The 24,388-nt window shown below is 60.1% G+C and overlaps 1 protein-coding gene across 9 annotated transcripts; it reads right to left on the minus strand.

Annotated features, from left to right (window-relative positions):
* Window positions 1–2,193: 2,193 nt before the first annotated feature.
* On the minus strand, window positions 2,194–23,830 carry SLC25A29 (solute carrier family 25 member 29). Of its 9 annotated transcripts, none has more exons than XM_042944287.1 (5): window positions 23,622–23,691; window positions 16,906–17,258; window positions 10,327–10,370; window positions 4,414–4,497; window positions 2,194–4,092 (listed from the first exon to the last, which is right to left on the minus strand). In XM_042944287.1, the coding sequence occupies exons 4-5, from the start codon at window positions 4,474–4,476 to the stop codon at window positions 3,346–3,348; spliced, it is 810 nt and encodes a 269-aa protein (XP_042800221.1). In that variant the 5' UTR covers window positions 4,477–4,497; window positions 10,327–10,370; window positions 16,906–17,258; window positions 23,622–23,691; the 3' UTR covers window positions 2,194–3,345. The 9 variants fall into 9 exon arrangements, with proteins under 9 accessions (XP_042800221.1, XP_042800215.1, XP_042800224.1 ...); XM_042944281.1 differs by lacking the exons at window positions 16,906–17,258; window positions 23,622–23,691 and adding exons at window positions 5,586–6,472; window positions 11,504–12,036 and having other exon boundaries at window positions 4,414–5,094; XM_042944290.1 differs by lacking the exon at window positions 16,906–17,258 and having other exon boundaries at window positions 23,622–23,830.
* Window positions 23,831–24,388: the final 558 nt, after the last annotated feature.

A 24,388-nucleotide genomic window follows, 5' to 3' on the forward strand; every position in this document is an offset into this window, starting at 1 on the left:
TGCAGGCCTCCCATCCCCATTTCCCCGGGGAGAGGGGGGCAGGGTCGGAAGTCACGGGATGTGCCACGGTGCATTTGTCCCTTTTACAAACCTTTCTCAGAAACCCCAGCCGCTGCTTTCATTTCGCTGACCAGATAGATCTGGGACACGGGGCCGCCTCTGGCTGTGAGGCCAGACACACTGAGGCCCAGAGCAAATCGTGTCCCATTAGAAAAGGGCAGGTTGGCCATTAGGGAGGCACCCAGGAGGCTCAGCCCTGCTACGTGACTGGGCCCGGTGGCCCTCTCCGGCCTCCTCGCTGCCGCATCGAGCCACAATGCTCCTCCTTCCGCCTCCCTCCCCCCTCTGCCCGCGGGCCTCGGTTACACCTGCTCCCTCAGCTCCAGCCCCACTGTCCCCTCCGTGGCCCGGTAGGCTGCTGCTCTGCTGAGACTTCAGGCATCTCCAGGGGACTCTCCCGAGCCCAGCAGGATAGACAGGAGCGTTTCTCCGGTGAAATGCCACGCAGCTGTTAACAAAAACGGGGCCAATTCGAGCACACTGATAAGGGAAAGGTCTCTGTGAGTTGAACTGTGTCCCCCAAAAGAGATGTTGAAGTCCTCAGCCTCAGTCTTTGCTGATGTTATTAGCCAAAGCGAGGTCCTGCTGGGGTAGGGTGGGCCCACAGGCCAATGACGGTGCCCTTCTAGCAAGAGGAGAAGACAGAGAGGCCCAGGGGGAAGGCCACGCGAAGACAGAGGTTGGAGCGGTGTGTCCACAAGCCGAGGGTCACCAGCCACCACCAGGCAAGGAGGGATGCTCCCTCGGAACCTCCAGAAGGAAGCTCACTGCTGCCACAGGATCCCAGACTTCTGGCCTCCGAACTTGGAGAGAATAAACGTCAGTTTCGGTCACACAGCACGTGGTATTTTGTTACGGTGGCCCAGGGAAACTACTGCTAGTTCACCGTCAAGTGGAGACAGCACAGAACGGTCAGTACCCAGGTCACGCTTCCCGGGGAGTGCGTGTTCCCACGTGCTGGCTCCGCCCTCCCGGAGCTGCCCCCCCCGGGAGCCGGAGGCCGCCCCTGCCTGGGCCAGGGAGGTGGGGACAGGCTTCCCGCTTCACAGCACAGTCCGGTTCCGTTTACATTTGTATTTTTTTTACCACGTGAACACATTACTTACTCCAAATAAATATAAATTCAAAACAGGGAGAAGATGAGATGGCAAATTCATAAAAAACCCACACCCCTCCCAGCCCTTCCTCCTGCCCGATTTGCCGGTAATGTTTAACCCTCTGCACTTGGGGCAGTTTTTGGCATCTGCCCGGTCTCTTTCTGAGGAAACAGAAGTGAGAGAGGCCAGGGGGCCCCGCCGGGGGAAGGTGCTGCCTGGGCCGCCGGGCTGGGGGGCCGCTGGGTTAAAGGAGCCTGTGAGGGTGCCTGAGAACACCCCACCCTGGGGTCACCAGCCAGCCTCCGCCGCAGTCGAGCTCAGTGTCGCGGGCTGATGCGGGGGACCGAACAGGGTGTAAAGGCACAGGAGAGCTGACGGCCCTCTCTCGGGCCCTGCCTTGAAGTCAGGCAGAAGCTTCTTGGCTCAAGCAATTGAGAAGCAAAGAGACTGCTGGCTGGTAGCTGTCGAGACTCAGGGCGCCCAGAACTGCCTCCCGGAAGGTGAGAAGTGAGGGTGGGCGGGCAGTAAGACACCCCTTAGGCAAACGAGGCCTCCTCCTGGGAGCCCTCACGGGCCTCTCAGGCTGGGGTAGGTCTAATCTCAGATGGACAGATCCATTCACTTCTCAGAGCTCCATTCAGACCTCCCCTCCTCCAGGAGGCCGTTTCTGGCCTCAGCGAGTGTCCCCTCTCTGTGCCCTTACCACACCTCGGTACCCCGGAGGGGCTCACAGCACACAGCGCCTGGCCAGCCTGGGGGGAGGGTGCACAGGGCGCAGGCTGGGAAAACTGCTGGGAAATCGCAGACATCTGGGAGCATTTGCTGAATGGCTGAGACTTCGGCATGTTTGTGAGTTTACCCACCTGATAATCCTCATGCCTACGGTAGCCCCATTTTGCAGACGGAGAAACGGAGGGTCTAGATGTACCCCGGAGCCTCCCCCGGTCTCGGGCTGCCATCAGGGCCCCAGAGCCCAGACCCCACCAAGCCGGCCCGAAGCCCCTTCCTCTGGGATACACAAACAAGGCCATGCCTCTTAAGAAAACAAAGAATATTTTATTCCTTCAGCGGTTTCTATACAGCAATGACACCACGAGAATAGGATTAGAATCTGGTCATCCTTGACCCCAGTCTGCCTCCTGGGAGAACGTATCACATGGCCCAAGAGGCTGAGCTCCACTCAGGGCAAAGGAGGCCACAGTCCTTTCCAACCTGTGCAAAACCATCCGCTTCCCTGTCCAAACACACGGCCACGCTGTTCCAGATGTGCTGGGGCTGCCCCAGGCTCACAGTCCCAGGAGCACAGGCTCGGATCCCGCTTGGCCCAGAGGGGCCCACACCGGCCACACCTGTGCCCACGAACAGCCCTTCCTTTGTGGCCTCATGGGAACACCAAGCACGACTCCCTGGGAGAGACCTCATTTGCTGGGGAGTGGGGATCTTCCTGTACCCACGTCCCCGATGACCGCTGCACACCCTAGGGAACTGGCCAGTGGTAGGGGGCCAGAGCCGCACACAGCAGCTGACCCGTGTCCCCATTATATAGACGGGCAGCCTGAGGACTAGAGAGTGGCAAGCCCTCCCTGCTCCACAGCGGGACTTAACTGTCCATCTTCTGTCCCAGTGGCCAGTGGCTGGTCCCCCAGCCCCTAGGCTAATACAGAGCCGCCAGCCGGCCCCAAGCTTCTGAGCGGGTCTCCAGGTCACCTCCAGTGGGAGTGGCAGCAGTAACGGCCTTCCCAGCCGTGGCAACCGGAGAAGCTGGGGGTGCCGGCAGAGTATTCTGGGACACCAGGAGTTACGTGGAGCTGCCTCTCTGTCCCTAACACAGAGAACGGACAGGTGGCCAAGAAGTGTCCCTGGGGCTCTGCCGGGTGGAGTTAGTCACTGGATAGCCCACGGGTGGGTCATCAAAGACCCTGCGGTGGTGTCGACCCGGACCCCAGGAAAGGGCTGGAGTGTCGGCTGGGTTTCCGGAAGACTCCCCAGGTGACAGCAACGGGCTCGGTGCACGCGGGGCGCCACCTCCGCGCTCGGGGAGTGCACAATGCGGGTGTGAGGCCCCCCATTTCACGGCCGAGGACACCGCGCACGTCAAGCCTGCGGCCAAGGGCGCCGCTCGCCGGCGCGTGGGATCCAGCCCGGGCCCGATGCGGTCGGGAGCCCGGGACGCTCCCGCGCGCCGGCCTCACAGGCTGGAGGGCTGGGCCAGGCCGGGCCCCGACGGGGCGGGCACAGCGTCGCCCTCGGGCCGGGCCTCGGGGCCGCGCGCGTACGTGAGCACCACGGTGACGGTGGCGAAGGTGGCGGCGTTGACGGGGAAGGCGCGCAGCAGCGTGGACGCCAGCCCGCGCGTGAAGACGCGCCAGCCCTCGGCGCGGTAGCTCTGGCGCACGCAGTCCACGAAGCCGCCGTAGCGCGGGGCGCCCCGCACCCCGTCGGCCTGCAGCCGCGACTTGACCACGTCCACGGGGTAGGTGGACAGCCAGGACACGATGCCCGACGTGCCGCCCGCCAGCAGCAGCTTGGGCACCAGCAGCCGGTCGCCGGGCTCGCAGCCCAGCGCGCGCGTCAGCACGTCGTACGAGAGGAAGTAGACGCCGAAACTGGGCGTCTCGCGCAGCAGGGTGGAGGCCATGCCCCGGTTGACGCCGCGCAGGCCCTCCTGCCGGTAGATGTGCGCCAGGCAGTGCAGCGAGCCGCGGTAGGTGCGGGCCGGGCCCGCGTCCTGCAGCTGCAGCCGCGTCTTGGCCAGCTCCATGGGGCAGCAGATGACGCACTGGATGGCGCCCGCCGCCGCGCCGGCCAGGAACTGGTTCAGCGGCGTGTCGCGGCCCAGCGCCCGCAGGGTGTTGCCCTGCACGCCGAACACCAGCGCGTTGATGAACGTGAGCCCCATGAGGGGCGAGCCCAGGCCCTTGTACAGGCCCAACACCTGCGGGGCACACAGACGCGCGTCAGGTGCGCTCCCGCCTGGGGCCTGGGGAGGGGAGGTGAGGGGGGTGGGGAGAGGGCGGCCCCAGCCCAGCCCGCGGGTTCCGGAGGACCAAGCAGAATCCTGCCAGAACCAGTGTCCCCGATGTCCGAGGTCTGGGCATTCACACCTTCCCATTTCCGAAGTGCTGATCTGCCCGTAGTCCCGCTGACACCTTCGCTTCCAGCTCTGTGGTCTGGGGCCCAAAATGTCCTAGAGGCTGGTGTCCCGGGGCCACCCTCATCCTCCCCTCCCCCCACCTCCCAGACCCAGGCCACTCACACTCTCCTGCTTGACGATGGACTGGAAGCAGTGCAGGGTCCCTCGGTACTGAGGCCTCTCCATGCTCTGGACCTGCAGCCGCACCTGGAAGGACAGGGCCCCGTGAAGGTGGGCGGGTGGGGCTGGAGCTCTCCTGGCTGCCGCGGCCCAGCACTGGGGACAGCCCAGGAGGCTCCCTCTCCAGGAGCACCAGGGAGCCAGGCAGCCTTCTGTGGCTTTTGGGATTCCAGGATGGGGCAGAGCCAGACGTCCTTGCCTCTTCAGTGACGGGGTGTCCGTGGGCAAACTGCACAGGGGGTAGAGGGCCCCCAGGATCTCAGACGTCCCAGGCTTCTTGTGGCAGTTGTCTCTGCACGATGCACCTCCCCAGACTTCCCCACTGTCCTGGTGGCAAACCATGGCCCGTGCCGAGGGGGCTTCTCACCTAATTCTTATCACTCAGCTCCCCTTGTCAGGGGCTGGCAGTGCCTCCATGGGTGTTAAAGGCAAGGAGGCTCAGATGCTGAGAGATCCTGATTTCTGCCAGTAGCCCCTTGTGCGGATAGTGGTCGTGAGTTCACAAAGCAGGGACAGGAGAGGAGCTCATGGCCTCCTTAGCGACCGCAGGACCTTGTCACCACCTTCGGGGCCTGGGGGCTCACACCCAGCCACCCTTGGAGCCCTGTGGTCCAGAACCTCTTACTGTGAAAAAAGTGTTCTCGATTGACCCCAGAGCTTATCTCTGGGCTTGATGCTCAGGCCCCATGGCTCGGAGTGGGAGCACATTTCCTGAACTTGGAATCCAGGTCCCGGGGGTTGGTGGGGGGGGGGGGTGGGGGGGTGGGGAGCTAGGTTAAGTCACGTTCTCAGGGGCGGACTCAGCAACCATCACCACAGCCAGGGCCATGGCACGAATGCCACTCTGTGCCTGGCAGCACCAGAGGGCCTAACGTTGGAATCACCAGCCGAGGTGCGTGCGCTTGTCCCTCCCATTTCAAAGATGGGAAGACTGAGGCTGAGATGTTTTGCAAGTCCGCCCAGGCTGTCTGTCCTCTGCAGCGGCATGGGCAGCTCGGCTGTGTTGGTGGGGGCCAGAGTGTGTGTGGGGGGTGCTGGCTGGTGAGAGCCCTCCAGTGGGCCTTCTATGGCTAAGTGCACTTACAAAAGAAGGTTTTCTAAGAACACGAACGTACCATCTCCGCACAGGAGGACCTCTGCGGCTGGTGGCCACGGCCCCCAGAGGCTCTGACCACCGAGCACACCCTGTGGCTGGCTGCTGCTGCCGGCTCTTGGTGGGGGGAGGGGTGGATTTTCAGAGAAAGGCAGAAGTGCTTGTCGAACAGTGATCACACAGGACCACCTTGAGCGCCGCTCTGGGTGGTTTTTGTGCCGTGAGGGCTTTTCGTTTTCCCTTCCGTGGTCTGACATCCCACCTGGAACACTTCTCTCTCGCGCGCAGCCCCCAACATGGGCACTGAGTGGGCCGTGGTAGCAGAAGTGACAGGAAGTACAGCCGTCCCCGCTGTGGGTTGCGCTTTCCTTCAGACACCTACCTGGATAGCGGCTTCCAGTCTTTGCGGCTCGGACTGGCTCAGGCCCAGGCTCAGGCCGGGCTCGGGTCCCACAGGGAGCGCAGAGGCCCCTCTCCCCTTGGTTTCTGACCCCCGGACCTGGGACGAGTGCTTGCTGGCCAGGTGTCTTGGGGGACTAGGTTTGGGGGTGAAATGGGGCCCAGGTCTTGTAATATCTAGAGTTGAGGTGAACGTTTTGGGGTGACGGGATCTCAGGTTGGTGGACCCGTCCCCGGACAAGTGGTGATTGTCTCACACGCCCAGAAGGGCTCCCAGCTCTCCACGCGGCTGAGAGACCCCAACCAGCCCACCCGGATCCCCGCCCCACGACCTGCGCTGGGCCAAGTTCACCTGTCCCCTGCTCCTCAGGGAGGGGGCTCTGGGGGGGTGGGGAGGAGGGGGGTGGCAGGGTGCAGTTCAGGCCCAGGATCAGGTTCGGCGAGGACAGAGAAGGGTCCGGTTCACCTGGTCTACTTACTAGCGCTCTCCAGGGCGAGGCTTACGCTCACCTACAACAAAGTTACACTTTTGCTACGGACGGAGGCAGCCCCTAGCTCAGAAAGTAAAGGCCATTAAAGCAACACAAAATTTCAACAGCACGTCCGGGCGTGGAGCCCCCGGGGCCAGCCCCCACCTCGCCATCCCCGCCCCCGCCCTGGGCTGGCCCCTGGCCGGTGAAAGTGGTTTTACCCCCAGCGTCCCTGATTACAGTCGTGTCTAGTCAGTAGGACAGAAGACTACCTTCGGACAGAAACAGGTGTGAAGGTAGTGTGTCTGAGGACAGGGGCTTGATTCTGGGAGAAGAAGAGGAAAGCCAAATCTTGGACTCAAATCCCAGTCCCAAGGGTCTCAGAACACACAGCGGATGTCCCAGCCATGAGACAGCATGAACCGACGTGGGACACGGGTGTCCCCTCGCGCATTCTGGAGCATAAGTCCAATTACATGAGGTTCGGGAAGAGGCAAACGGGACCATGGCGTGAGAAGTCAGGAGGGTGGGGGTGCCTGGCTGGCTCTGTCGGAAGAGCTCTGGATCTTGGGGTCATGAGTTCGGGCCCCACGTTGGGCACAGAGCTTACGTTAAAAAAGAAGTTAGGAGAGTGGATGGCCAGAGAAAGGGCAAGCGTTGCTGGCAGGACTTGGGGGGCTCCTGATGGGGGGAGGGGACATTGTTCTGCTTTCCCAGGTGTGTGCTTCATGATGATTCACAGATTTGTACCCTTAGCATGCGTGCACTTTTCTACATGTGTCAAATTTCAGTTAAAACAACCACCACCACGGGGGCGCCTGCGTGGCTCAGTCGATTAAGTGACCAACTTGGGCTCAGGTCATGATCTCACGGTTCCTGGGTTCGAGCCCCGCGTCGGGCTCTGTGCTGACAGCTCGGAGCCTGGAGCCTGCTTTGGATTCTGTGTCTCCCTCTCTCTCTCTGCCCCTCCCCTGCTTGCACTCTGTCTCTCAAAAATAAATAAGACATTAAAAACAAAACAAAACAAAACAAAACAAAACAAAAAAAACCACCACAGAGCTATTGAAGGAAATCCCCCTTTTGCTAAAAGCAAGGAATATATATGGGTCTGAGTACATTTCTGCTCAGATTTCTAAACAGAAATCTGAACAAGGGTTGGGGAAGGGTCTACATGAAGGACTTTTTTTCTTTTTAGTTTATATGTCTCTATGATGGTTAAAACTTTTTTCTACAGCCTACCTTACTTTTGTAATAGAAAGCCAACCAAGAAAATGTGACGGAGAGGGTGAGATCCTGAAGGAGGTGTACAAAACGTGCAAAAAGATTTGTCAGTATAAGGCACTAATTGGCTTTTCTACATTTTCCAATTTTCTTTTAATGAGAATGGTTTAACTTTCATAATGGAAAATAGCCAGTAAAAAAAGAATGGCCATTAGTAATACAGCATTACATTAAACCAAATGAGTGTACCAGCCCGTAACTAGAATGAGGGGTCACCACCATTGGGTGACAGTGGTGATTACTGGGGACGGGTTTTTCCTCTCCATAAGAAGACTGGGGCTCCTGGGTGGCTCAGTCGGTTGAGCGTCTGACTCTTGATTTCAGCTCAGCTCATGGTCTCATGGTTCGTGAGTGAGTTCAAGCTCTGAGTCGAGCTCTGCGCTGACGGTGCGGAGCCTGTTTGGGATTCTCACTCTCTCCTCCTCCCTCTCCCCCTCTCTGCTCCTCCCCTGCTCCTGCTCTATCTTTCTCTCACTCAAAAATAAATAAACATTCAAAGAGATTGGCTTTGGGGCGCCTGGGTGGCTCAGTCGGTTAAGTGTCTGACTTCGGCTCAGGTCACGATCTCCCGATTTGTGGGTTCAGGCCCCGCATCAGGGTCTGTGCTGACTGACGGCTCAGAGTCTGGAGCCTGTTTCGGGTTCTGTGTCTCCCTCTCTGCCCCTCCCCCACTTGCGCTCTGTCTCCCTGTCTCAAAAATAAACAAACATTAAAAAAAATTAAAACAAACAAAAAAAGAGATTGGCTTTTTAAAGACAGGTTTGCCTAGATGTGATGCTGCTGGGCCACAGTGGCCAAAAAAAAGTCACCGAATGGATTTCTTCAAAGACCTCCCTCCAGGCGCAAGCTAAGGGGGTCCAAGGAGAGGAACCCAGTGGGGTGGAGAGGCTCCTGCACCCAAATCACCCAGGGGCTTAGAGGGACAGAGACCCCAGGACAAAGTACTCCCAGCCTGGGGGCACTGATGAGGGGGCCCAGCGGGAGCCTCAGCCTGGGTGGGGGGGGCAAGGGCTAGCTGAAGGGGCCTGGGGCTGCCCAGGCTGAGTCATAGCTCAGAGAGGCGTGGCCCCCACAAAGCTGGGCTGAGGAAGTGAATCGAGAGTCACTTCTTGGCTGGGTACAGAGGCATTTACAACATGTGACCACAAGCATAACGTGGACAGTGCCAGGCTGCCCTGGGCTGCTCTGGCCTGTGGACGGGCTTCACAGGACGGCCAGCTAGGCGGTGCACAGGCAGCTGTGCGGACAGGCTCTCGGCAGGCCTGTGTAGGGCAGGGGTTGCCGTGTGGCAAGAAAGCGTGGCCCTTCCGCCTCCCCCCTAACTTGCATACGATGGGTTGGAAGAAAATCTGTGCTCTTCAGAACTGGCCTTTCACGCAACCCAAACTATACTGTTGAGCACAGGGCACCACGATGGCCTCCGTAATCTTGCCCGACCCCTCAGTTTGCCGGCGAGAATGCTGGGCCGAGAGGTCAAGCAACTGGCCTGAGGTCACACAGCAGACTGGCGAGCCGGAGGCCTGGGCTGTACAAGGCCTAGGGCAGAACTTTTAAGGCCAGAGCCAATACTTAAAGCTAGGCCCTCATGCCTGTGCCAGAGGAAACCCCAGCCCCTGAGTTCCTAGTCCTTTTCTTGGCCAGCGACCGTCTTGGCTTCTGCTGAAAAAAGAGGGGACAGGAAGTGATCTCAACCCCAGCTAGGGATGACATCCTTGCCTTGGCTCTGCCCTTGCTCCAGCAGGATGAGGTGCCAAGTTCAGTGTTTACGGTGGGACACAAGACCCCAGCAGCAGGGAGAGACTCCGATTTGGGAATTTCCAGCTGGAGGACGTGGATTTCCTTCGTTTCTGTTTGGAGCATCTGACCGCCTGGACCTGGACAGTTTATCAACGAGAAACTGGCTAACTGAGCACCTGGCCCAGGGCCACACACGCCGCACAGGTGGACGCCAGCCCTCGGGAAACACTCTGTTTCGTGCCAATGATGACCACTCGTGAAGATCACGTTCATGGGAAATACTGGCCAGCTCTGGCTTTTCTGTATTTCTGTATTTTCTCTCTGAACTGCTCTTTCTTTCAAGAAGATGTCTGGGGGCGCCTGGGTGGCTCAGTCGGTGGAGTGTCTGACTCTTGGTTTCAGTTCAGGTCATGATCTCACGGTTCGTGGGTTCAAGCCCTACATCAGGCTCCGTGCTGATGATGCGGGGCCTGCTTGGGATTCTCGCTCCCTTCCTCTCTGCCCCCTACCCCACTCATGCTCACTCGCTCTTAAAAAAATAAACAGACTTAAAAAAAAAAAAAAGAAAAGATGTCTGGGGGAGCCTGGGTGGCTCAGTCGGTTGAGTGTCCGACTTCAGCTCAAGTTACGATCTCACGGTCCATGAGTTCGAGCCCCGCGTCGGGTTGTCTGCTGCCAGCGCAGAAGCTGCTCTGGATCCTCTGTCCCCCTCTCTCTTCCCCTCTCCCGCTCGTTCTCTTGCTCACTCTCAAAAATAAATATTTTTTAAAAAGGGGGGGGTCACTGGAAAGGGGACCCCAGCCGTCCCGGCCCTGCGCATGTCCAGTGTCTGCCCCTCCCCAAGGACCTGAGAGTAAACTGTGACAAGAGACTCACCTTGACTGTGTCAAACGGGTGTCCCACGAGCACGCCTGCCACACCTGGGGGAAGAAAGGGGCATGTCACCCAAATGCCTCAGAAACCTGTAGCACAGGGGTCTTCCTGCAAGGACTGCATGGGAGCCACGGGACTGGAGGGGAAAAAGCCGTTTATCAAGCACCTACTGTGTGCCAGGCACCCTGTTGGCTCCTTCATCCTCATGCCTGCACGAGCAGTGCGGGTGTGGGGGGGAATGACATCCCTGAGGTCAAGCCTGGATCTGTCCAACCCAACGCTGGGGTCTCTCCAGCCCCTGCTTCCCACTGCACTTGACTGGTCCGTGTGCCTGAGGACAGCTGGCCCCCGGAAGCCGCACACACTAGTTCTGAGATGGTCCCGTTGCTCCAAACACCTCCTGGTGTGGCGGGGGGGGCCAGGGATTGTGGACTTGGGGTCAGAGGGCCACCCAGATTTGACTCTTCCCTCCGCCACTCACCAGCTGGCCAAGCTCTCAAAGGACGCGGGGTCTGTGGCTCACTCGCCTTGCCTGTGCAGGTGAGAGCATCAAGTGCCCCCCCCACACCCCCCAAAACTGACCCAGGGCCCAGGAAGCACAGGCACTGACTGGTTGGCCACTCCCTTCCCTGCGTGGGAGCCGCCTGGGACCCGGGGAGTTAGCTCGGGACTTTGTGATCACGCACAAGGATGCGTCGGTCCAGCCTCTGCCAAAACCCCAAAACCTCAGGGGACGAAGGCTCATCACTCTCCACATTGGCTTCTGAACCCTTTTCTGAGTCCTGAGTGCTGTTCAGATGTAACTATCGCTGGGAATCAGGCACCTCGTGACCCCATTCACAGAAGGAGAAAGGGAGGCTCAGTGAGGTGAAGGTGGCTTCGACTCCCACGCTCTCCTCCCTAGAATTTTGTGTGTGAATCTCTTAAAGGTCTGTTACCGCTGGGAGTGTTTATAATTAAGACAGTATTAACGTCTCTACCTGCCGGTCACTGTTCTCAGTTTGGCATGTGTACTAACTCTCCCTCTCACATGTAGAGAAAGGACTATGAGCCCATTTTACAGATGAGGGACCTGAGGCCGAAGGAAGTCGTATGTCCACGCTGCGTGGCGAGAGAGTGGTGAGGCGAGGATTGCAGCCTAGGCCTCCTGGGCCTGGAGCCCTCCTCCTTCCCCGCTCACCTCTCTTGCCCCCCGTTGGGGCTGCTCATCAGGGTGGTGGGCGCCCAGCGGTTAGCGGGAGTCACCGCGCCTCTTTACAACTTGCGTGTTGTCGTGCGTCCCCCTCACCTTGTCTCACGCTTTGGACCTTAGGATCCGCTGTGTTTGACGCGAACTTGGCCAGTCCCGCTTTCCTTCTGGTTGCGCGCGCCTGGCATGGTTTGGTGACGGTTAATTTTCAACCTGGTCCTACTCCCTTGTTTTCGATGCTCCTGGAAGCGAGCTCCCGCTCTCCGCCACTCCCGTCTGGAGGCTCCTCCGGTTCTGCCGAGACGGGACATCTGACACGACTCCATCTCATTTTACGTGAATGGCTCATTTCTTCCCTTTGTCTTTCTACATGTTGGCTGCTTCGGGCCACCCGCCACTTCTCCGCCTTCTGCTAGTGTCTAAGTTCGGCTAAAGGTTACTTCTTGTTTCTTACTTTTAATCATTATGTGGAAACAGGACAAGAACCGTCACCACCCCCCCCCGAAGGCTTTCTCTGCCCCCCGCCTTGCTGCCCTCCCCCTCCCCCCGCCCAGTAAGAGCCGCCCCAACAAGGTTTCCAACTCTGATAGCTTCCTCTTCTACCCCGTTTAGACCCCACGAGATTCAGAACTGTTCCCTCACTTCCTCCCCTCTACCCCCTTCTTGGGGTCTCTACCCCGATCAGTTGCCATTTTGTTGGAGCCTTTCTTGATTACTCTCCTCGGAGGTTAACCCATGAGGAAACGGCCTACAGAGTCTATTTCTTTAACACCATCCGGGAACAACGGTCCTGTGCTCTGGTGAGGCTCCCAGGCCCAGGCCATTAGGGTGGCCGTGTCCCAGAATCTTCTCGCTTCTGGTGCCACAGCTGAGAAATCCATTGCCGGTACGTTTTTTTGCTCCTTGTCAGTAATTTATGCATTCTATCGGGAAGCCTCTGAGATTTTATCTGCAGATTTCAGGAATGTCACCAGGAGATGCCAAGGGTGTGTCTTTTTTTTTTTTTTTTTTTTAAAGTACCCCTGCCTGGTATACCAGCCCTTTCTCTCTGCACACTCAGGCCTTTTTTCTGATCAGAGGAAATTTCCACTATCGTTTATTCATCGTAATCTTCATCTCCAGGCCTTCTTCTCCTTCTGGAACCCCTAACATTCACAGGAAGATGAAAAGACCTCCCCAAGGTGTCTCTTCCCTCAAGACTTCCGTGCCCGTGCCTCTGGTCCTCTGTGACACACTTTGTTTCTATCTTTTGAGATCCACCTTCTCTGTCATAGCATGTTGTGAATTTTCTAAATTTGAAAAGCCTAGTTCTAGAACTTATTTTCTTGGGCTCTGATTTCCCTGGGTTTTAGACACTTGACACTTGCCTGGGGGGTATGCTGTTTGACCTCCCTTCTCTCCAGCTGCGGACCCCTGGGGACCTCCATGCCCTCTGCAGCCAGGCCCAGTTGTGGGGTCCCCAAGAAGCTGGTGCGGGAAATGCTGGGGGTCCCCTTCCTGTGGGTGGCGGGTCCTGGCTCTGGTCCCAGACTTCTCAGGTTCCGGCCTTCATCAGCCTCCAGGATGGAAGGCTCCCTCTCCCCCTCCCCTCCCCCCCCCCCCCAGCCTCAGCTGGGAGGCCCCCCAAGACCTCCAGTGGCAGCCATTTGCACTGCCACTTGCTCCAGAGGCTGATTTCAATGCCCCCAGGGGAGGGGCTGAGTGCCTTCATCCAGGACATCCCCATTCACAGGAACAGAGTGGGCCTGCCTCCATCAGGGCCCCCAGTCCTGCCAAGCCTTACCCTTTAACCTCACGGGGAAGCCCCTCCAGGCCAGCGCCCCGACAGGACGCTGAGGCACCACAAGGAGATCCTTTTTCCCACCTCCACAGCCAGTGCCCACTGCCCTACACACGGTGGTTTCTCGGGGGCACCGCCGGGCCCTCTGGGGTAGGACTGGGGGGGCGACGGTCCCGGAGGCAGGCGTTGCAGGAGACACTTGGATGGCAGACCTGTCTTCCCCGCACAGGCTTCCCGGCCCCACCACGGAGCCGCGCCTCCGCCTATCCAGGCACGTGGCAGCGAGACCCCCCCATTCGGGGCACAGGGTGCTGGTGGGCCCGCAGGCCTGGGACTGACCCCCTGGTGCGGAGCAAAGGCAGACATTCTGCCCTTCCTACCACGTGAGCGCCGGGATGCCGTCAATCAAGGCACCTGTCCCACCTCCCCGCGGGTGAAATTGAACACGTGACCCGACACTCCACCAATCAGAGGTGACGTACCGCTCTCCCTCGCAGGAATCTGAATCTAGAGGGACCCCGGGCCGCCGAGGAGAAGCTCCGTCGACCCCCTGCTCTGGGTCCAGGTCTGAAAGAGCCCAAGCCGAAGTAACGAGGCAGGGGCCTCCAGGGCCAGGCGCTGAGCTGGGGGCGCGGCCCGCGCCTAGTTCCTAGACAGTCCCTCTGCACAGGCTACTTCGTGCCAGGGACACAATCAGGTCACTGTCTCACTAGTCCCTCCACTTCTCAAGGCCAAGGTTTCTCCTGGGTCACATAAGACCAGGAGAGGATCTCAGGGGAGCGGAAGCCGACAACCCTCACAAAGAGGCTCTGTGGCGGCCACTGCCATCCTCACCGGCCTGGGAGACTCAGGCCTCCACTCACAGCAGGGAGGTAGGTGCCGCCAGCAGCCCCAGGCTTGCCCCTGGGTGGGAGTAGGGCAGTTGGGGGTTGGGGGAAGGGGCTGGGGCCCATAGCTCCGCGTGGTGCTGGACCCTGACCTTGCCCCAACCCTGCAGCCTGGACAGGATCCCTCCTAGGTGGGTTCGGCGAGGGAGGGCGGAAGGCATGGCCTTTTGAGCACAGAGCCTACAGTGACCGAACCCGTGTGTCTATGGGTGGGGTGGGTCCCTAAGCAGGCCTGGCGTCAGGATGAGTCCCACCTCAAACCCCACAGCTCCCAGGACACCCGGGAGAAATCAGAAGGAATCCTGTTCCTCTGGGGAAAGAACCCACATTCCCCAAGAAGTTGGAAAGGGGCTTCGGCTGTGGGGCAGTCCAAGCTCATTGAGCCACCACTGCGGGGTGGGTAGAGGAGGGTTTAGGGGCTCAGGAGGAGCCAGCAGGGGTGGTGGCAGGTGCAGTCACCAGAGCGGGGAGGGGAACAGGGGAGCTGAGCCCCGGATCTGCAGAGGCTGCCCGCTCCTGTCTCCTCTGGCCTGGGCTTGGGAGAAATTCACGCATTTGCGAAAGGCCCTGGGGTTCTTCCCCCTTCAGCAGACTCCAGGCCCGTGGTTTCCTGAGGCCTGATTGGGTAACAGGCTGGGAAGTTCTTAAATCTCTTGACACACATCGCTTCCCTGGCACACTGCCCTCCCCACCAGTCTCTTCTTGCCCAGAGCAGGAAGCTGAAATCAGAGGCTTAAATGCCCCAGGCCATTGTCACTCCTCTTCCTCCAGGGTGCCCAACGCCAAACCCAAGCGGATCAACAGTGAAAGCAATTTCAGGTGCTGGAGGAGGGACATCCACCATCAGAGCAGGACCAGGCCTGGGGCCATGCAGCCAGCTCTTCCGTCAGCTCCTTGGGGAATGACATAACCCGGCTCGCAGTTAATACCCGTTAAATAAATTAACTCTCCAAGTAAAAGCAACGAAGCTAAAGGCCAAACTGGGAAGCGCCCGGCCCGGCTCCATGCCCAGGGTCGTCCCATGGCATATCCTGGGTTGCACACTGACAGCGGCCCTCCCGGGGACACAGGCTTGGGGAGGACCCTAGCAGCCTGGTCTGGGTGAAGGTGCCCCGCACCGGTGACACGCACGCGTGAGCACAGGGCTAGCCCACACCGCGCGTGTCAGGCCCACTCCGCCACCCGGGTGGAGACCCCCCGCCAGCAGTTCCCTGAACGGATTAGGGAGGTGAGGCATGCCCAAAGCATGACTCGGCGCCTAGGGGCCGCCGGCGCCCTTCCGGGCCTTCCAAGGCCAGCCCCCTAGGGGGTCTTCCTGTGGCCCCAGCCCCGCCCAGACACCTGAGGGGAAGGGGGTGGAGCCAGCCCCCAACTTCTGGGGCCGTGGGCGCGGGCCGGGGATGCGGGAACCGGGGAGGGAGATGCGCCCGAGGCCTCGCGCGAGCGGGACGCACCGGGCGGCGGGACGTCCTCCTGGCGGTCCCCCACTTGGCCAAGCCACGGTGCTGCCCCGGCGCCCCAGACCTCTCGTCTGGACGAGCCCCGAAGGACTCGAACGCCACCTGCCCTCGCGGACGGCGTGCTAGACGCCCTCCCGGCCTGTTGTCTGGGCACGTCCCCGAGAGCCCCGTGAGACGAGAGCATCGTTACCCCCATGCTTCAGGCGAGGAAAGCCCGGCGCCCGCAGGTGAGCCGGCCTCCCATCCCGCACACGCCTGGCTCCGGCCTCCCGAGATCGCGCGGTCCGGGTGGGCGCCGCCCGCCTGCTTACCCCCAGCGCATCCAGCCAGGAAGTCGAGCGCCATGGCCGGGCCCCCGGCGAGGCTGCCCTTCCTCCTCGTCCTTCTCCTCTGGCCCCTCGCCGGGCTGGTGGCCGTCGGGGGTCCCGCCGGCTCGCACGGTTGGGACTCGGCCTGGCCGCCGCCTCCTGGCGCGGAGCCCGGGGCCAGCCGGGGGCAGGGGGCGGCGGCGGCGGCGGCGGCTCAGAGCGCGGGTCCTCCGCCGGCGCCCGTCCCTGGCCGGCCGCCTCGCTCGCCCTCGCTGCCGTCCGCCCGCAGCCAGTGGTCCCGCACCTCGGGCCGCTCGCCCCGCCCCTCGGGCCTGCCGGCCGGGCTCCCGCGGGGGTGCGGAGCGCAGCCAATGGGCGGGCGAGGCGCGGACAACACCCCGGGCCCTGCGCGCCGCCGCCGCGCCTCATTGGCTGGGCGTGTCCGGGGCGGGCCAGGCGGGGGGTGGACGTGGCGGGCGGGGGAGGCGCACAGGCGCCGCAGACAAAGAGTGTGCTTCGTGCGCCCGCCCGCGCGGCTCCGGAGGGGAGAGCAGCCGGGTGCGCGCGGTGCTGGGACGGTGGGGCTGGGCCCGGGAGCCCGGGGCCTGACGGCGGCCTGTGCAGGGGTGGGAACCTCCCGGCGTGAGCGACACGGGTCAGCTGAGCGGGAGGCGGGGTGTGCTCGCTCTGGACTGGACCCTTGGACCTGGGGCCTGGGTCCGGATCCCGACTCGGCCGCCCAACCTCAAGTCCTTGCCCGTGTAATGGGGACACGGGCGCGTCAAGGGGCGCGGAGCGCCAGGGCCCTGCAAGGCTCCGACACAACTAGCTGTGATACCCCTGGAGCGGCGAATCGCCCCTCCGCCCGCGCGCCCGCCGGGCCCGCACGCGGGGTCCCGGGACGGCGGGGAGCTGGAAAGGGGAAGGGGGCTGTGGGGCGCCCCTCGGGGACGCGCACCTGCCTGCGCGCTGCTGGGCCGCGGAGGGGTGCGGATCCGGGCAGGTTCCTGGACGGGCGCACACAGGCCATCGGTGGCAGGGAGGGCGCCGGCGCGGGGCCTCGACAAGGGAGGCCTCGGGAAGGACTGGGCGAGCCGGCCCAAGTGGGAGGGCGCTGGGCCGCGGGGGACGAGGGGGACGAGGAGGAGCCAGGTCCTGCGCCTGGAGAGTCCCTGAGATTGGCGGTGACAAGGACCCCTCCCTGGTCTTTGGGGGAGTGTCCTGTTCAGCGACGTGTCCTGCCCTCCTTCCCCAGCGCCTTGTGAAGTCTGGACTGTCCGGCTGGGACTCGACTTGGCTGGGCGCTTTCTCCTGCACAATGAGAGTCAGATAACAGCGTCAGGCCTGCGGCTCAACTTCCTTCTTCAAGATTCTGTGGTCAGGACCTGCGTGTTTCCGGATTGCAGACCACAGTTCTTTTATTCTCATGTTACCATTTCTGGAAGAAGGATGGGGATTACAATAGATATGTATCCAGGGTTTTATTCTTTTATTATTTTCAGGTATATTTTTTTGAGAGAAAGAGCACTTCCGTAGGGGAGGGGAAGAGAGAGAGGTAGGTAGAGAGAAAGAGAGAGACAGAGAGAGAGAGACAGAGAAAGAGAAAGCAGGCCCCAGTGCTGTTAGCCCAGAGCCCCAAGCGGGGCTCTGACTCACAAACTGTGAGATCATGACTTCAGCCAAAATCCAAGAGTTGAAAGCTTAACCAGCTGAGCCACCCAGGTGCCCCATATACCCAAGGTTTTAAAGATTATGTATTTCTGCTAGGAGGGGATTTCTCAGGGGTATGTAAGTAGTGACTATGGTGATACAAGGCCACCAGGGATCCAACGATCATTAGTGGTTTCCTTTGATTCTTCTTAGAATCTAAATAGAACGTTCATTAAGCAGAGACCCAAAGCCAGGTCTGCTGACTCCTAGTCCAGTGCTCGTGATGGCTGGTGGGCCCTGAACTAGGGGTCTGGAGGCCTGGGTTTGAATATCGCCAGCCTCTGACCTCGAGGAGCCAGGAAAACAATAACGTGTGGGCCCCAGGAGAAGCCCAGACCCAAAACAGGGGCAGGAGTTGACTGTGGCTGGAGGCCTCCAAGGCCATGATGATTAAACTTACATCCAGGAGACCCACCCTTACAAACACATTGTCCCTTGGTTGCCACGGCCTCCAGAGGTAAAACAAAATGCCCGCAGCGTGTTTTGGGGGGCTTGAGTAGAAAGTCAAGTACTTTAAAGAGGCAGTGAGTCACAAAGCTATAATGGGGCATTTGATAAGGAAACAAGGATGAGCTACTTTTTTTTTTTTTTTTTTTTTTTTTTTTTTTTGCCTTAAGAGAATGCACGTGCCCTTAAGTTAGTGTCATAATTGAGGCAGGTTGCAGGAGCCCTGATTCCTGGGGGTCAGCAGCCTGACCTCCAGGGGCTCCCATGGCGGTTAGGGAGAGACCAGAAAGAATGAGGAAGTCATCGCAAAGAGTTACACGTGTCCGTCTTTTGGAGCCTGCACTATCACATTAGCGGTTGGGTTCTATGCGTGTTCTGTTTCATTTCCTGAGGATACATTACAGCACAGAATATGATGTTTTCAGACTCCTCACCTTCCGCAGAGCCCCAGGCCCCACCCCCATGCCAGGGAAAGCCTCCCTGCAGGGCTCTTCCCAGACCCTAAACTTTAAGTGGCGGTGGGGGGGGGGGTGGTCCAAGGCCAGAGCAGGACAGCCAGTGAGGGAGGGAACGTCACAGGGGACGGAGGTCAAGCCAGGTCACCGTCAAGTACATGGTGCGGTTTCTATTTTGCCCAGCTTTTATCATTTCCTACACAGGACGGATCCAGTGTGGAAGAATTAGAAACACCAGCAGGAAAAGAGGAAAGGAAAATGACCTCTTTTCTCCCCACCCCTGAATCTGCTGGATTCAGTGACAGGGGCTGTTTCAGTGACAGGTGAGGTGGGATGGGGAGGGCAGGACGGTCAACTGGCTCCCCACTCACTTGGACTCGGCGCCCCTGCTCACTTCTCACCTGCGCACAAGGGGCTTGGCTGGTCCTCCCCGTCTACACTGGGGAGTCTGCCACCCCTTCCCACACTCTGCTTTCTTTCAGCTCCCGGAGTGACTTCATTTGTTGCTCTATGTGTTTATCCCCTCTCTTCCCCTAGAATGTAAGCTCCACCAGGGCAGGGACCTTCTCTGTCCTCTTTGTTAACACTAAGCTAGGTGCCCAGTGGGGGACAGAATCATTCAGTGGCCAGAGCCATGGAAGGTGACAGACCCTGGGTGGAGGGGGAGGCAGGCGGGAGGCTCCTCCCGGCCGACAGCCTGACCCTTCTCCAGGGGTGCGTGTTCTGGGAAGAAGGTGAGGGCTGGTGGGGGTTCTGGGTGATAGTTTTTCCTACAGTGTATTTTTAGAGGGGTGCCTGGGTGGCTCAGTCGGTGAAGCATCCTACTTCGCCTCAGGTCATGGCCTCACGGTTTGTGAGTTTGAGCCCCCAGTTGGGACGACGGATCCCCTGTCTCCCTCTCTCTCTGCCCCTCTCCCACTCATACTCTCTCTGTCTCGAAAATAAATAAGCATTACAAAAATAATAACATGTATTTTTAGAATTAAAAACTTCGGAAACAAAGTTTCTCTCCTCCAGGCTGCAGTGGGCCCCGATAAGGAGGAGCCTGAGAGAGGGGCAGGATGGGACCTGGGTTGGGATGTGTGTGCATGTGCGTGTGTGCGTGTGTGCAGAGCCAGAACCCTGCCCGTCTGCTTTGACTCGAAAGCAGGGATCAGCCTGCCAGCTCTGGCAGGGGCTGAGCGGGCAGCTGAGGAGCCAGGCCTGGGTGAGGGGAGTGGGGCCCTGGCCCGTCCTGCCCTATGGCCCCAGCCACAGGCTCCCCACTCTAGACGTCCGGCATGGAGCCTCCCAGAAATGTGGCTAAGACACACCTCACCAGACCTAAGGAATCAGACTTAGGGAGCAGGGGGGCTCGAGACCTGCATTTATTTTTTTAAGTGTATTTATTTGTTTTGAGAGAAAGAGAGCATGCGGCAGTGAGAGAGGGGCAGAGGGAGAGGGAGCCGGAGAATCTCAAGCAGGCTCCTGCTGTTGGTGCAGAGCCCTGACCTGGGGCTTGATCCCACGGACTGTGAGCTCATGACCTGAGCTGACATCAAGAGTTGGACACTTAACTGACTGAGCCCCTCAGGCGCCGAGAAACCGGCGTTGAAAGTGGCCCCTTCCGGGGCTTTTAGGTGGCTCTGGGGGCCGCAGGTTGAGACTGTCTCCAAGGACAGGTTCGGGAACTTGACTTCTGCAGTCTCAACTTGGGCCCCTCCTGGCTGCGTGACCCTGTGAGCCTTCTTGGCCTCAGTTTCCTCATTCGTAAAATGGGTTCAGGAGGATCCTAGGGGCCAGAGCAACTCAAAGAGCCCCACGGGGCAGGTGCTTTTGTAGGAAACAGAAGAGTTGACTTAATTATTCAGCTGAGGTATTTGGGGTTTCTTACAGGCATCTTCAAGTGTCCAGCTGGGGAGGGGAAACTCTGGCCCCAGAACTTCTGAAGGCTGCAGCGAGCAGGTCTGGGGGGCGGGGGGCACTGGGGCGTGAGCTGTGGTTGGCTGCCTGGCACTGATGAGAACTAACTACCCTCCAGGTCTCTCCCCCAGCGAGCATGTGGCTGCCATGGGGCTGAGCCTCCGCCCCTCTTATCCCATCCACTCTCACAGCGACTCAACACCCCCCCCCCCCCCCCCCCCCCCCCCCCCCGGCTAAGTGAGTCTTTCTACTCTGGGCCTCAGAGGCTGAAGGGCCTGGGACCCCTTGGAGACAGGCAGCCACTGTCCTCACAAGTTCATGGTGCCCAGAGTTCTCTTGTTAGGTAGACTTGAAACGATTTGCTTGAATTGAGTCAACCCCAAAGTTGCCACCATGCTGTGTGGGCCTCTTGCACGTTCATTTCCACTGGAAATTTTATAGTTTTCCCCAGGGCTGCCTCTCCAGGTGAGCTGTGGGCCTCCCTTGTGCTGGGCACCAGCCCCAACCCACTTGGCTTTGGAGTGATCAAGAGACCGGAGCGAGGGAGGCTCTGGCCAGATAGTGTTGTTTAAGTTTATTTATTTTGAGAGAGAGAGAATCCCAGGCAGGCTCTGCACTGTCAGCACAGAGCCTGATGTGGCCCTTGAACCCACGAACCGCGAGATCATGACCTGAGTCGAAGTCAAGAGTCGGACTCTTAACCCACTGAGCCGCCCAGGTGCCCCGGCTCCGGCCAGGTTGTGAGATGACCAGAAACTCAAGATGGGAATGATATAAATAAACGCAGGGCAAATGCTTCAAGTATAAAAATAGAGCCTGCAGGGGGCCTGCCCGAGAGTGCCGGACCCGGGGGCCCCAGCGGTGGTCTGCGGCTTGGGTCGGGCCATCCGGTCAGGACAGAGGAGCTGGGCGGAGGCGCCCAGCCAGGTGAGGCAGACAGCATGTGCTTGCCGCCCACTCGGAGGTCGTGTGGCGCACGGGCCTCCTGGAGCCCACCCTCTGGGCTGGCGCTGGGGCCCCGCGAGAGCCCGCCTGGCTGTGCCCTCCCTGGGGCCACACACCGTCTGGTCTGGGGGACGGAAGAGCAGACCGCCCACCCGGGCGGATGGCCTGTGTGAGGGGCGGGCATCCGAGGGCAGTGGCCAGAGGAGGGCAGTGTGTCTCCACCTGGGCCGTGGTCCCGGTGGCAGGGTGAGCTGGAGTTGACACCACGGAAGGCGGGGGACGGCGTGGCGGCGGACAGAGAACGACGCACACGGAGCCCAGAGGCGCGTGGGGACAGTCCGATGTGGCAGGCAGGCCCTCGGGGAGGACAGACGCGGGAGGAGCCTGGGGCAGCTCCAGAAACAGGCGGAGGAAGGGACAGAGAGATAGCCTGCAGCATCCTAGAATGCAGAATCCTGGAGCTGGAGTCCCCCCTGTTCCAGAACCTCTCCCTGAAGGAAGGGCCTTGTGCCGCCGCCCGGCCAGGCAGCATCTTCCTGGGGCCGCTTCATGTGGACGGTCCCTCGTCTCCCACCTGCCTTGCTGCTTTGGGCTCTGCTCTTTGGAGTCCTTGTCCTCGGTCCCCCGGGTGGCACGTGGGGCTGGCTGGGGGCCACTCCCTGCTGGTCCAGTGGGGGGGGTGGGATGCCCGGTCGCCTGAGCTCCTGGGAGCCCCTGCCATCTTCCCCGAGCAGCTCAGCTGGGCCCCCCCTTCCTGGAGGCCTCTGTGACCGCCCCAGTGGAGACTGGCTTCTCTCTGTGACAGGCTGGCCACACCTACCCGTTTCCATCCCTGGCTCTCTGTGGCGGCTTGAAAACACGTCCACTAATTCTCCTAGACTCCCTACTTCCTAATGTGCCTGTCACTGAGTGTGGGGCTACGGTGAGTGACTCACTTCTAGTAAATAGAAAATATTCACTGGGTAGGGGAGGGGGGTGCACCTGGGTGGCTCACTCGGTTAAGGGTCTGACTCTTGGTTTCGGTTTGGGTCATGATCTCGCGGTTCATGGGTTCGAGCCCCGCGTCGGGCTCTGTGCCGACAGCTCGGAGCCTGGAGCCCGCTTCGGATTCTGTGTGTCCCTCTCCGTCTGCCCCTCCCCTGCTCCTGCTCTTTCAAAATGAGTAAAAATCTCTCAAAAATACACATTTAAAAAAAATTTAGTAAAAGAAAAAGTATTCGCTGGGAATGACATTGTGTCACTTACAAGACAGTCACCGAGGCATTGTGGCCGCCCCCTTTCTCTCCCTCTTGGATCACCAGCTCCAGGGGAAGCTGGGAGCCATGTGGGGACCAGTCCTGTAGAGAGGTCCCTGCGTTGAGGAACCGAAGCCTCCAGCCGACAGCCACACGAGAGAGTCACCTTGGAAGGGGGTCCCCCTAGCCCCGCGTCAGGCCTTCAGATGGTGCAGCCCGTGCCCACGGCTTGACCGCAGCCTCGCGAGAGACCCTGAGCCACAGCCAGCCAGCCAAGCTCTCCCCCGATTCCTGACCCTCAGAAACTGCGAGGTAATAAATATGTGGCATCTGAAGCTGCTAAGTTTGGGGATAATTTGTTATGCGAGAATGGATAGTATATACTCCCCAGCCGGGCCGGGCCTGCAGGGGGGCGAGGGTAGCATCTAGGCCACTTCTGGACCCCAGTGCCCAGCACGAGGCCTGCACGGGAACACGCACGCCGGAATGAGCGGGTGAACGAATGCCTGCCTGGCAGAAGGCTTTAGGCTTCAGGTCCCGCTTTGGAGGGGGCTTCCTGTTCCTCAGTCCAACTCCCTGCATCTTGGATGGGGGTGGGGGTGGGGGATCAGAGGTCACCTTGTTCAGATGCAACACCTACGACGACCCCGGGCCAGCAACCATCTCAGCCCTTCGGGCCAGTGCACTCCAGGGTTCAAGATGCTTCCCGGGCAAGGCCTGAAGGGGTCGCCACGGTCTGGGAGATGCTGGAAGAGGCGGGACAGGAAGGGCTTGAGCCTTGGCCTGGGTGCCGAGGGAGCAAGAGGCAAGAGAGCAAGAGGCACGGCCAGGGTGTGGGCAGGGCCGGGCCCGGGAGCTGAAGGGGCCGACAGTTCGGGGACTGTCAACAGCGGGGTCAGGCCTGACGCTGCTGGCCGGCCCTCCGAGCCCCACCCCTGCCGCATCTGATTCCTAGCCTCAGGAGCCCCGACGGTCCTTACCTCCCTCGACCCCTGTCCCGGGGTAGCTGTTGTCCCTGTTTGGAGATAGAGAAACTGCATCTAGGAGATTGAGTCCATCGATGTCATCACGGCAGAGCGGGCCTCGAATTCTTCTCCTTGCTGGTTCCCGCCTGCTCTTTGTCTCTGGCCCACAGTGTCCCCGTCTGTCCCGCGGGAGTGGCTCCAGGGGGCCGGGAGCCTGAGTCTGAAGCCTGTGCCAACGTCAGGGGTAAAGGCAGTGCCCGGGCAGGGAGGCGGCGGGGAGCGCTCTGTTACATGCTTTGTAGCTGCTGGGATGGCCGGTGACACGAGCGGCCTATAATCGCACCAAGTAGAGCCATCAGTGGGGACGGAGGGGATTCACTTGTGAGGGGGGTAAGGGCCAGACATCAGGAGGGATGTCGGCCCCGAGTTTCTGTCAGGGGCCTTCTGAGGGGTCTGGAAGGATGTGGGAGGGTTGTAGCTGTGCCCGTGGAGGGGTGGGGGGGTGGGGAGGGGTCCACACGTGGCCAGGTAGGGCAGGAGGGTGCCAGGAGGGGCTCTGTCTGGGGCTTGTCCGGGATGTGGGCTGTGGTCAGGCTAGAGAAGAATATGTTTTGTACTTGTGGTCTATTTTCTGAGAAGGGAGGGAGGGCCCTGTAACCGAGCAAAACAGAGTTCGGGCCAAGTGCAGACACCTGTGAATTTTGTCTGTAAGCTTGGCTGGGGGGCGGCGGGCGGGGGGGCTTTGACTAGATTCCTTTCAGTAGCCCTGAGGTCCCTCCCTC

Source organism: Panthera leo, chromosome B3 (assembly GCF_018350215.1).
Source record: "Panthera leo isolate Ple1 chromosome B3, P.leo_Ple1_pat1.1, whole genome shotgun sequence".
NCBI classification, from domain to species: Eukaryota; Metazoa; Chordata; class Mammalia; order Carnivora; family Felidae; genus Panthera; species Panthera leo.